The sequence below is a fragment of the Netta rufina genome (assembly GCF_964035555.1).
Source record: "Netta rufina genome assembly, chromosome: 5".
NCBI lineage: Eukaryota > Metazoa > Chordata > Aves > Anseriformes > Anatidae > Netta > Netta rufina.
The window spans coordinates 25871158-25884674 of NC_140128.1; the positions used below are offsets into that span (position 1 = coordinate 25871158).

General features: G+C 36.9%; 1 protein-coding gene across 1 annotated transcript in view; it reads right to left on the reverse strand.

The window, feature by feature from the left end:
- Nucleotides 1-289: 289 nt before the first annotated feature.
- The window catches only part of RASGRP1 (RAS guanyl releasing protein 1), a gene marked incomplete at both ends in the record, with an annotated part of 39529 nt that continues 26301 nt past the window's right edge, over nt 290-13517 (reverse strand). The window contains 11 exons of the mRNA XM_084287891.1: nt 290-424; nt 1618-1985; nt 2481-2627; nt 3229-3265; nt 4256-4400; nt 5057-5166; nt 5690-5794; nt 6386-6466; nt 8680-8955; nt 10749-10865; nt 12400-12573. Of these exons, the coding sequence (XP_084144017.1) occupies nt 290-424; nt 1618-1985; nt 2481-2627; nt 3229-3265; nt 4256-4400; nt 5057-5166; nt 5690-5794; nt 6386-6466; nt 8680-8955; nt 10749-10865; nt 12400-12573 (1695 nt within the window). The remainder of the gene's footprint in view (nt 425-1617; nt 1986-2480; nt 2628-3228; nt 3266-4255; nt 4401-5056; nt 5167-5689; nt 5795-6385; nt 6467-8679; nt 8956-10748; nt 10866-12399; nt 12574-13517) is intronic.

Below are 13517 nucleotides of genomic sequence, written 5' to 3' on the forward strand. Positions count from 1 at the left end.
CAACTCACTGTGGAATCCATCACGAACATAAACTTCAGGAACAGTGTTGCTCCTTTTAAAAGCAATCCCAGAAGATTGGATTTTCATTGTGCAGATGGTGCTAAATTACCTTAAAAAGGTCAAAGGAATTCATTGATACACTTGAAAGTGTATTTCTAATACAGAAGTGTACAGAATAGAGAGCATTTCCATTTAAAATCCTTTGGACTAGCTCTCCAGATCACTTGGTAAAGCAGCTTTGTCACACCTTCAGTCTTTCATTCTTCCATAGGGATCTTCCCCTTTTCTGCTAGGAGCAGTCTCTGTGCTGTAGGTCATCAACTACATGATTTCTTCTCTGGATTGTAAGAGATTCGATTGTTTTATGTGCCTGCTCCAGCTGGATCTTTAAACCTTCATTGTCTGCCTTTAGAATATTTCTTTCCTAGACAAACAAACAAACAAAAAAAAGAGAGAATGGGATTTGATTTTAAATCTGTTTCAGGATTGTCTGGTTGTATATTTAGGTTGATTGGCTTAAACATAAGTTGAAGGTGTCTCTTAAAGATAGAAAAGATACTGCATGTAAGCTAGTAACATTAAAAGGATGAGACATTTTAGCTAACAATCAGTTAATGTATTAAGACTTAATCATTTGCAAATCATATATATATGCATATATACACAAAGCTATCTATAAGATGTGTTATCAGTCATTAACAAGAAGTTCCTCTTACAATCCAAAGCAGAGTCTAAATTAAGACATGTTTTAGAAATGTGTCTCTTTACAGTGCTTGATTACATAGTGAGAATCAACACATGCAAGAGATAACAGTAGACACTACAAATTTTGGAGCTTGTACACAGAGCTGATTTACCAGCATTGTAATCCATGAGGAAAGAAATACAGAAAACTTCTCTATGCATTGTTCATAACAGTTGTCTCCAAGGCAGGCTGGGATATTTACATTATTATTTTTTTTAATTTTAAGAAAATGTTAAAGCTTTGAACAGATTTCTAATTCCTTGTTTAGTAATAGCTGATGTGCATCTCACTGTATGCTTTCTGTTTATTCTATATTCTCTGTACTTCTAGGAATTATTATTATTTTTTTTTGACTAACATTGTTGTCTTAAACTTGTAGTAGAAGTCATTTTCTTTAGCCATAAATACTTTTGTTAAGGTAAGTGTTACACTGGTTTCAATGTAATGCCTTACATAAATAGTATTCTGTCAAAGTTATGTTAAAACACTAATTCAAGTTTCCCAGTCCTGTATTACATGTGCAGAAGGCTGTTCCTTAAAATAACATTTTGTGGAGTAACATCCTGTCCTAAGCAATTGGATTACAGTCACATTCTTACTTGTCACTTATAAGGCTACAGGGATGAATGTAACCATAACAAAGGCTTCAAAATATATTCCCTAAGCCCTGTACCACTACTAAAATTTACATTTGAAGTGAAACATCACTGATGTGGTTAAAGCGGCTAAGAATTCATTATACCTCTCATAGATTATTCTGGCGATTATACTGGAGTACAGTGGTAGTGTGACATCTTCCCACTCAGCCACCCCACTCTTACCACTTTACAGTACTGTTGTACAAAGACAATTTTGTTTCACTATGTACATACCTGCTCAAGTTCATGGTATGAGGGTTTATAGCTGTGATGCTCCTTCATTTTCTGGCTGGAGTCCTTGTTTTCCCATTTAACATATGCCTTTTTGCGGCTTAGTAGTGGGCTTGGACATGGGGATGATGGGGTAGGCTGGAGATAAGGATTTTCTGGCATCCTTTCTTTCTTCTCTGTCTGCCTATGAGATACATCACCAACCAGCAGTACAGAATCAGTCTGTGTACCTTTATGAACCACAGCTGGTTTCAGTCTTACTGAGATTTTCTGAGCTGAGGAACCCATCAGCATAATGGTTCGGTCCTTGCTGCCTTCATTGTGTTCCACTACTTCTCCATTAGGAAACGTGAATGGTCCTTCTTCTTGTCCTATAGAACATGCATCATAAATTGAGTCAAGATTTTATCCCAGGAAAGGAGCACAACAGGTACAGTAATTAAATATTATTTTAATGAATAAATAAAACAATATTTGTTCTTTATTTTTACATTAGTAAATGCAAAATTGGTGCCATGGGACATCTTTCAATATCATGTTTCTTGGAACAATGCTGTGCCCTATCTCAGTAGCCTAAATATGGATTATAAAGAGGAAAACACGAGTCTTCTATCACAATCAGAGCATACCTGTCATTAAGCTCAGAGAAAAACCTCTAGCTATTTATATGTTAATAAATTTTATACAGACCATTGATCTTACTGCTTGGGCTGGAGGTCTACTGGTTCTAGTTACTATGTTGGTAAAACTCTGCAATTAAATTAACCAAACCCTAAACAATACTGTACAACTCATCTTTAAAAGAAAAAGGAACAAAACAAAAATTATCTAGATATTTTGATCTTTTTAACATGACCTTTCCTCACCGTGGAGTTGCTCTTTGACCCCTAGTGTGCAGAGGTTTGAAGCAAGAGCAGATGTTGGGCTGCTGTCTGGAACTGAAGTTTTGGGTCTTCTTTTGCACTCTATCACAACCAGGTCTTTGCATTGCTTGTGGCAATTCATTCCACAATCTGTAAACAAAACAAACTTTGCATGATTCAGTGGCTCTGTTGTAGTATTTCAGGTCAGCTCTCACACTGTGTTGCTTCCAAAGGAAGCAGGAAAGTTTCTTTAAGATTCTCTACATGCCTTACCTGAAACATATGCTTAGTAACAACTCAACTATATCCCCTTGCTATATACACCTCAAACTCCTTTTCAATATAAAAATATCAAATAGCAACATATGGTTGTAACAGTTCTGACTGTAGAAGTTGCAGAGAAAGCAGATGCATGAGGTGGAAAACTGCAAAATACTTGTGAATCTGTTATGTTACATGGTTTTCAGAGAATTTGTATTGCACTCATCAGAAGAGAAGGGTCTGTTTATCAACCCTTGGGATTCAGTGAAGGTTTGCAAAAGTTTAGGGCTATCAGTTCCTTCACCTTTGCATTTCTTTTGGAGCATGCCTGTCATCCTATTCTTGTCACCTTCTCCCTGAGAGGCCAGATTAAATAGGTCCATAGACATAGCAATGGATCTTGGAAAAAATCAAGATGGTTTTTTGTTTGGTTGTTTTGCCATTCACCATTGGTTATAGATTAAATTTAACAAAGAATAAAGTATCTTACCTTTGCATCTGTATCCTTGTTTTATGACTCCCCAAAGCTGAAATTGAAACAAACAGAATAATATATTAACATATGTCTGTGCACATTTGATACCTCTAGATAAAAATATTCACTAAACACTCCACTCACATCTGAGATTTGAGCACCTGCAGAGTACTTTGCTTTCATATCCTTTTAATGGTAAAAATCAAAATATGAACTATCTACACATCTTCAGAGTAAGGTAAACAGAATATTTGTATGCATGTTCCTTAATCACAAACAAAATAGCTTAACTGAGTCTCTAATGAATACATCAGCAGATCTAACAGCTCCCACTGAAGGTGTAAAACTAGAGTGGATGTAGAATTGTGCATCAGCATTCTTGTTTGATCCCAGCTAAGCCAGGTAGTGGTTGGAGTCAGTTTTACTAAACCTTCCTGTGCCAGGCACAGGGCTTGTGTGTACCAGGACATGAGTTCATATAATCATAGAATACCTCAAGTTGAAAGGAACCCACAAGTCCAACGCCTGGCTCTGCACACGACCACCCAAAACTAAAGCCATATTTCTGAGAGCATTTTCCAAACACTTCTTGAACTCCAGTAGGCTCAGATCCATGAATATTTACAGATATACATACATACAAATATTCTCAGTGCCACTTTCCTGGGGAATCTACTCCAGTGCCCAACCACAGAACCTTTTCCTAACACCCAGCCTGACCCTCCCCTGTCCCAGCTCCATGCCATTCCCTCAGGTCCTGTCACTGTCCCCAGAGAGCAGAGCTCTCTGGATTTAGAAAGTCTTCTCGGAGAGTGGCACAGCCAAATACCACAAGGTAGGAGCCATGTTTAAACAAATAATAGCACTGCCAAGAGGGATCTAAAGGGTACATTAAATAGCTACACAGGCAATAGCCTGATGGTTGTAGTTTCACTGGTGTTTTAAGCAGATTCGTTTCTGTATGTGACACAAAGTAATTATGAGATAAAAATAGGCATTTTTCTAGACAATATTAACATAGTTTACTAAAAAGTGAACTTACAAATCCAGCACAGTTGTCGCAGAAAGTAGGCCTTAAATAAGTGGTTTCTTGGAAGTTGTGAGCAAACCCAAGTCCTAATTTGGAATAGATTGAGCTAGCCCTCATAAAGTAAGCAGTTATTTCATCCCTGCTAATCAGACCTTCCCTGAAAATAAACAAGAAAAGGTGTTTGTGAGGCACCTCTTTTCTTAAAAACAATAAGGAGAGCTAAACATACCTTCACAATTTATAGTAGCAATACTTTAATTGGCCAAGAACTACAGCGATATCAGTAATTTTGTCAACAATTAACAAAGTCTACAGAAGCTTTTCTACACATTACAATTGCAGCTTGTAAGGATAAATGAACTACTTGTATATGAGGTGCAACCTCAAAACTATTTTAAAACTTTGAAATAACCATGTTTGCATTTTTCCATGCTTTAATGTGTTGAGAGAAATATTTTTAATTTGGCCAAAATAGACATTTACCAATTCTCTCTCTCTATTTTTTTTTTTTTTTTTTTTTTTTTTTTTTTTTTTTTTTTTACAAACAGGCCATCTTTGGAAAGTTCCTCAGTAGTATATACTGCATATCATTCTAAAAATATTTCTTCTTCTATTATCTCTGTTCTTACGATGCTTTTGTCAGTTATGTTTTCATTTCCATTTGTTGGTGAAGAGGATGATTTTACCATTCTAGTGACAGAAGTAAAAAAAAGGAAACAAACAAAACCACCACCAACAAAACAACAGAATAACACACACAGGACCTACAAAGTTGATAAGCAGAACTAGGTTAAGAGGTTTGTAAGTACTTACCAGTCTTTAGTCATTACACAAAATGAGAATGGAAAACTGGCTGCTATCTTTTCAAATTCTTCCTGAGAAATGTATCCATCCTGATCATGGTCATAATTTTTGAAGACAGACTGTGTAAAATAATAGTAGAATAGTTTATAACATGGACAGAAACTATTGAATTACCACTTCAGAAAGTCTTCACAGTATTCAGAGGATTCCTCTCCCACTTTCCCTCAATATCTATTCAACAGTACAACAGTTTTTTTTAATTGTTTTTCTTGCTTGAGTCTGAAGAAGCATTATGATTTCTTGATTTGTAGGAAGGTATAGATAAACCAACATAAAACAGACTGAACACTTCACAACACTAGCTCTTATTTCATCAGTCTTTAAGATCATCATTAAGGCACAACTTGTACTAATACACTCAGTTAATGCTGTCAGTGATGCTCTAGCCAAATCCGTGCAGCTGCCTGGGTTATTTGGTCAGTTTAATGTTATGTGAGAAGCAGCTGTATGACAGACCTATTTTCACTTACAGAGTGACATCACTGATTGTGTCTGGCCCTATTTTTTTCCCTGCTTTGTGTCTTTTCATACCTAAACATTGAGACTATAATTGAGGTGTAAGGTAAGTCCAACTGTACTTACATCCACCATCCTCTGAACATGTTTGCTGATGGTTTTTGGATCGGGTTTTGGGGCTACTCCTGAGGCCCAGTCTGCAACTACTGGTGGTCTGGAAGGTGTCAAAGGCTACAATAAATTGAATGGAACTTTATTAGTACTATGTTAAAATATTTTCAGTGTAATGCTTCCTCAATTTGTGATGGTGAACTGTGTGATACAGGACTGCAGAAATGGCTTATCTGACCCGACATCATACTTTTGATAATTATGTGGTACTTCAGAGCAAGCTTTTCCCTCAACTGTCCAAAACAATGGTTTAAATTCTCACAGTTCACTGGCAACCCTGCAAATTCCCTCTTTTCCATGTTTATAAAACAAGAACAAAAACTGCACTCATAGGTTTGATCATTTGAGTCATGTAAGAATTCTTAACTTAAAAGAACCAATATGGTTTGTCAAGGTTGAGCCTGATGTCTCTATAAAAGTAACTGCATTTTTGTTTGTACTGTGAAAACCAACATTGGTGTCGTCTCACATATGCTCTCATTTATGCTTCATCATCATCCTATTCAACCATCAAACTATTTATGCTTTAACAGATTTTGCTCAGTCTATGAAGTTTATGCTAAGCCAAAAACATATAAAATAAAATGAATGCAAGGGATAAAATTTAATTGCTCAAAATTTGTTTTGTTAAGGATCTGGAAAGGCTCTTACTGCCGCTCGGTGACTTCTTGGCTCTCGTGCATATGAAAGCTCATAAATTTCATCTTCTGTGTAGTACAGATCAAGGGACAGCTGAAAACAAACACAATATTAGTTTAATCCCAAAGCATTTGCTGCTACTTGATTCATTTCTTCCTGGCACACATTAGTATATTATGGTGGGCTATTTTTTAATTTAGGTTGCACCACAGGAAAAAAATGCATTTGAGCTGTGTAGGCATTGACCATGATTTGAAATAGGCACATTTCTATATTCCAGTATGTTGCTGCTGTTATCTGGAAATCTGTAACATTACACAGCTACAGCCACTAACAGGCAAGTGACTGAAGGCATAACTAGCTGTGTGTTAATAAGTAACCTGAAAAAAAAACCTGTTACTCCCATGATATACAGATAGTCTACCATACAACTAAGCACAATTCCAATGAAACTGTCTGTCAACCATAATTCTCAGAAAATTCTCATTTCAAAATGTCAGGGGACCACACTGAACCAACGAGTATATGACGAGGATAAAAGATGGACTCTCATATGTTTAGTGAGAACTTAGCTGTCAACTGCAGTTATGTAAAACAAGAAACTTTACACATGGATAAATAAAGGAATTTGAAAAAGTTATCAAATTTATCTCTTTGCTTATGGGTGTGCCCCAGAAAATGGTATAGCAAATAATTGGAAACAATTTCAAGTTAAGTTTTTAAGACTGGCAACATGACGCTTTTTGACTGTATGAAAATATTCACATTAGAAATGTGAACAGAAAAGCCACAGCTAAATGTGTTACAAGCCTCCATCCAAGGCAAGTCTGAAGAAAATATAATGTTGAAATACTCTCTCCGTAACAAAATTAGTTTCAAGTTATCCTAGTATATCAATCCAGATGGTGGCACTCACATATATATAAAATAAGAAACCAATATACTGCGGAATGCAAATAACACATCAGACCAAAGCTGAATAATGTGGCTTAAATTTTATATGTGCAACAACTTTCTTGTGAATGACTAAAAGATTGCTGTTGTAGTAAAAGTAGTGAATAATTTTTGATTCCTGGGGAAATATTAAAGTACTTTCTAACACTCAAAAACTAGTGCAAATGTCAAGATATTTCTATTAATTATTGATTCATGTATGTAATCACTACTACCTCTTCAAACTGATTTGGCTGTTGTTAGGAACACATAGGAGAAAGAGTGTTGAGAGAAAAAAAAAAAAAAAAAAGGGAACAAACAAGAAAATCATACAGCCTGGAATATTAGCAGTTGAGAAACTCCTGCTTTGAAATGAAGAAGTATTTCTTTTATGTTATGTCCTGTAATATATAGTTACATGAACTTGTGGCCAAAGTTCTACAAGCTTGTAATAGGCACTTTTATAAAATGTTAGTGAAAAAGATCTACTTCTAATCATTTGAGACAAAGCATTTAAAACATTTTACAGGAAGAAATTCACCACTTTATGTAGCTGTATGGGAAGTACTGAATAGCCTGTTTCAGGCCCTGGGCACAAGACCTTATACAAGTGTTCCCAGAGAGGACAAATAACCTTAAGCACATGAACATTCTAACTATCAGGTTTTCCTGAAACAGGGCATATAACCAGAAAGAGTCAGCAGGCTATCTAGCTTTTCCAATCTGTGAGACTTGTTAGGGCCAAACAAAACTGAGAAACAAGAAAATATTAATTTTGTTCGTAACATGTACTGACTAGAGATTACTAGAAGCACAATACAACTACACTTGACTGATCTTTATGTCAAACAGTTTTATTAGTATCAGAAGAAACTTGGCTAGAAGTGTGGTATGTTTAACCCTACACATCTTGAGGAACCCCTTTTATGTGCAGGTTTATATGTTCAACACGAGCAAGCATTATATGCAATCTTCTGCCTCCAAGGTGCACCCTAAGGAAGCTTTCCACCTTTTTCCCTATTTAGGCTTAATCAGCAGAGGAGTCAGGGTGCTTCCGTAGGGAAAGTACACACAGAATGTATGGTACCATAGTGAAATGTAAATAAATGTTTCCTTTCCTTATGTAAGTAATTGGGAGCAAATTTCAATAAACTTTAAAATAATAGTGCTCATGAGGCACCTCTACCCTTGCTGCCAGGTAAACTAACTTTTTCTCCTCTTCTGTTATTTTACACTTCTTTAAGGAAAAAAAAAAAAAAAAAAAAAAGTCTTAACAGTGTTATAATTAATGGAATTCTCTACTTAGTTTAATTTGAGAGGTACTTGAAAATCATTTTTTAAACAGAGGTATTTATCTCATCCAATAGACTTACTGTAAGCAAATGAACAAGGTCCATATTAGCCTCCAGGGGAAGTGGCATTTCCTGGAGTTGTATCAGCTCATTTATGTGGTTATACAGAGAGTACAGTTTGTATATGTTAATTTTCTTGTCTTCTAAGTAGTCTGGCATGGCCTCATGAAGTGATATCAAGTCTTTCAGGTGAACCCCAAGGATTGGGATCTTAAAGTTAGTGCACTCATTATAGGCACGTCGATAACTGTCATAGTTTTTGTAAGACGAAAGCAATTCTGTCATTTCATTAAACACCTAAAAAGAAGAGAACACAAATAATCAAAAGTGGTTCCTCCTTCTGTTCTGGGCATATATCACAAGAATTTTCCATACTCTTAAGTGGTTTGCTCACTGTGACTCTCAACATTGATTTAAAAATGTAAGGCTCCAAATGAAATCTAGTTATTTACCTTGTTTAAATTAATAATACATCTTATGTGCCTCATTTATAATGCCTTCCTACATTCCCTATTAAGTCAATTAAAAGAAAGAATCTTCTCAAATCAAGGGAATGCTTCTGCAGATAAAGCAGCTGTCACGTCTCTGACCTTCCTAAAATCAAGCATCCTCACCTTACAATGTGGAATGTAATTCTCCAAATTCCAGGTCACCAGCCGGAATGGACTGGCAGAGAAACCCTACACTGTGCTGTGATTCTATCACAACATGACCAGAACTCTTGCAGTTCAAAGTGGCACATCTGTGTCACTTTAAGAAGACTTTCTTCCTTGATAAGGATGGTAAATATATCATAACTTGTTGCAAAGACCAAACAAATCTTACGTCTAGCAATATAAACACCTTCCTTGCTTATAACTGTACAGGCACAAAACTGACTTTTAATGTTATAAAGTCACTGGAGCATTTATTTTATTTGCTTAGTTGGTTGGTTTGGGTTTTTTTTTTGGTTGGTTGGTTGGCTTTTTTGTGGAAGTTCCTGTCTAACCACTTGATTTTTAACCTTCACAAGTTAATCTTTTTAGTTAAAATTTAATTACTTTAGTAGTGTAAAGTTTATTTAATTACCAACCTTAATTTACTTGGTTTTTATTAGTGCTTATATACAATTTCTTGATGCAAAAAGTTACTCAAATCATAGGCACGTGCAGTACACTCCTCACAACGAGGAAATTTGTAAAACAACATGCTTCTAAAATAAGCTTGCTAAACTGGATCTATAGATCCTGAGATCTGCACCAGTGGAAAGTCATTTCAGTTCTATACTCCAGATATGCACTGTTCATTAAAGCTGTTTAAATATACCGTGATCAAAACAAATTCTTTAGATAACTTTATGAAACCTTTCAGGACACAAATAAGATAAAATAAAGTGTATTAGTCTCTTAAGACCAAGTGACTAAAGCCATTTCATAAAACCAAACCAAACCAAAACAAACAAGCAAAAAATCTTCACAGTTTTAGTAGCTGGAATCACAGCAAAAATATGTCCATTCTACAACTCACATGAATTAAAATGAATATATCAACTAATTCCCAATGTTACACTGTATTACAATATATGTGTCTTGGAGTTAAGTTTGTTCAAGTCTCAAATAGGTAAAATCTGTCATAGGGAAAGATCAGATGAACAAAACTGGTCTTTTCAGGTTTAAAGTGCAAACGTCTGTGCTAGCATTTTATAGACTCAGGCTGGTGAGTGTTGCTATGGATAGCAAAGTTTTGTTCTCAAATATTCTAGGATCTAATTGTCTGCATTTGTATTTGAACGCTATTCTGTGCTACTCCATGTAAATGAAAATGCATCTTCTCAAACTCAAACAAAAAAATTGAGAAAGCTCTACAAATCTCTAAGAGAGGGTTGAAAGCATAGGACTAACTGGTGTTTGTAAAGATGAAATGACAACCAAAAAAAAAAAAAAAAAAAAAAAGAACAGAGAGAACAGAGGGAGTCTTCCTTTTTCTTTTTTTTTTTTTTTCTCCTCTTTCTATCTGTCAGATTTAACAAAGTAAGCTTGTTTTTTTGCATGTGCGTGTAGGCAATGACAAAAAAACCCTTAAAGTTATCTCATTTATAAATCAATACCAACCTTAGTTACATCATGAGGAACACATGAGCTTGTTTCCTTGAGTCTGGAAATGGAACTGTGACAGAGACCTCCTATCACTGCCATTAATGTATTGAAATTCTGCAACTGGTGAAGCTTCTGTGTTGACATAAAAACAGTCAGTATTTATTATTTAAAGGGTGAAATTGTTCTACATGAATACCCAAATTCTACATTTCCTCTATTGTTCAGGGACAAGTTTAATATTGTTCTTACAAGTTTTGTCCCATAATCCATAGCAATTCATACAGTAGAAAGATAAGCAGTTTCAGCTTCAGATCTCACCAGCTGATTGAAAAGGAATTCTAGTTTGTCAGTGCAGTTTCTTCAGAATAGATATGAGAAAGCCATAGTGCCATTGAAGATAATGTAACTGAATACGTGGTATGAACTTACACATATGCACACTGTATATATGAATCAGAAGACCACTGCCACCACCTCTTTCCTAGCTGACCCCCCACTAGTAGCGTGGGAAGAGCATCTAAAGGGCTGTTACAGAGAAAGACAAAATAAATAACTGTAGTTATTTATTTATGTAGGGTTTATGTGGCAAGGTTTTGGTAGCAGGGGGTCATAGGGATGGTTTCTGTGAGAAGGATCTAGAAGCTGCCCCATGTTTGGTAAGGGCCCCACTGCTGACCAGAGCCAAGCTAATAAGCAATGTTGCTTTGCGCCTCTGTGAGAGCATATTTAAGACAGGGAAAAAAACGCAGCACCACACAGCAGCTGGGAGACTGAGAGGAGTGAGGAACAGCCTTGCAGGCACCAAGATCAGTGAAGAAGGAGGGGGAGAGGTGCTCCAGGCACTGGAGCAGAAGTCCCCTGCAGCCTGTGGTGGGGATCATGGTGAAGCAGGCTGTCCCCCTGCAGCCCATGGAGTACCACAGTGGAGCAGGGTTCCACGCTGCAGCCCGTGGAGGAGACCACAGTGGAGCAGGTGGACCTGCACTGATGGGAGGCTGTCGCCTGTCGAAGACCGCTGCCGGAGCAGATTCCGGGCCGGACCTGTAGCCTGTGGAGAGGAGACCACACAGGAGCAGGTGACCTGGCAGGAGCTGCTGCCCTTGGGGGACCCTGGTTGGAGCAATTTGCTCCTGAGGGATAGATCCTGTGGTACAGACCCATATCTGGAGCAGTTCTGAAAGAGCTGCTGCCTGTGGGAAGCCCACGCTGGATCAGTTCATCAAGGACTGCATCCTGTGGGAGGGACCCCACAGCACAGAGGATGACAGTGACTGAGAAGGAGCGGCAGAGAAGAAGCGCTGTAGACTGACCATAACCCCCATTCCCGCGTTCCCCTGCGCCGCTTGGGGGGGGGGGAGGAGGTGGAAGATGGTGAATGGGGGGGGGAGGTGCTTTTGGTTTCTTTCCTTTGTTTCTCACTTCTCTAGCTTCTTAGTAATAAGCAATAAATCTTACTTTCTCCCTATGCCGAGTCTGTTTTGCCTGTTACAATAATTACTGTGTGATCTCCTTGTCCTTATTTCAACCTTTGAGCCCTTTTCATCGTATTGTCTCCCCATTCCTCTTTGAGGAGGTCCCCCTCCTCAAAGTGAGAGAGGTTGTGGTGGAGCTCAGCTGCCCACTCAAGCGGAACCACCACAATAACACGTGTCAAAATTTAACTGACCTGTGCAACATGAATGAACTTGATGAACACTTCAGCTCGAAGCTGTGGTGTTGGTCTACTGAGAACCATTAGCTGCACCCACTGAGAGATACCATTGCAAAGAGCAATTGATCTTTCCATCGTTGGATTCTCCTTCACACAACTATTCACAATGTAGTTTTGATAATCTGAGAACTTAAAAGAAAAAAAAAGTATATTAAAATTCATCTTCCATTTCATACACCTTGTGATCTGTTTGCAAATAAAGGTGCGCTTTACAAGTTAAATACTAAAGAACAAGATCTATCTTGCACTTTAAATATCCATAAGACTCTACTTTGTCAAAGCTATGTTCAGCTTTCTTTAAAGCAGACCTGCAGTAATTAACTGCAGAATGCAGAAATTAACTGAAAGCATCTTTTCTTGATGATTTGTATCACATCACTTGCATCATGTATATCCCACAAGCTTTGACTCTTATAAACCCTAGGATGAGCAAAGTTGGGGTTTTCCTCTCCAGTGGCTCCACAGATTGGTACATTACATTTAACTAACATTTGCCATAGAAACCTAGATTCAATCAATCTAGTAATTCAGTAATGGTTTATGTTCAAATTATGTATCTACATCACACTTCTGAATTAAGCTGTACAAAAACAAAGAAGCAAGTTCAATCATATTTATATAAAACTGTGATTAAACCCATTAAGAAATAAGAAAGGCTATGGACTCCTTAATATTTTGATATGGGTTGTGAGATTGTTGTCTTTTACCAAAATGATCCAAAATTGTTTAGGGGACAAACAGTTTAAACATTCTTTGAAGCCATTCTTCCCATTAAGATTAAAAAGAAGCAATCATTTGTTTTTGTTGATGCAACATTTATCTGTTCTCTTGATATATCCATTAACAGGAATGCACAGAAATGTAACTAATCAGAAGATTTGACAGGAGATTTATATACTCATTCTTTACTATGGGTACTAATACTGACATCTTACCAAAAACTTTTGTAGCCATAGTAGATATGTATTCCTTTCTTAATGTCAGAGAAATACATGTATATACTGAATGGCACTGATCCTTAAGGAAAGGTCATAAATTGTAATACTGCTATGTTTCTTGCCCATTCTCTCTGT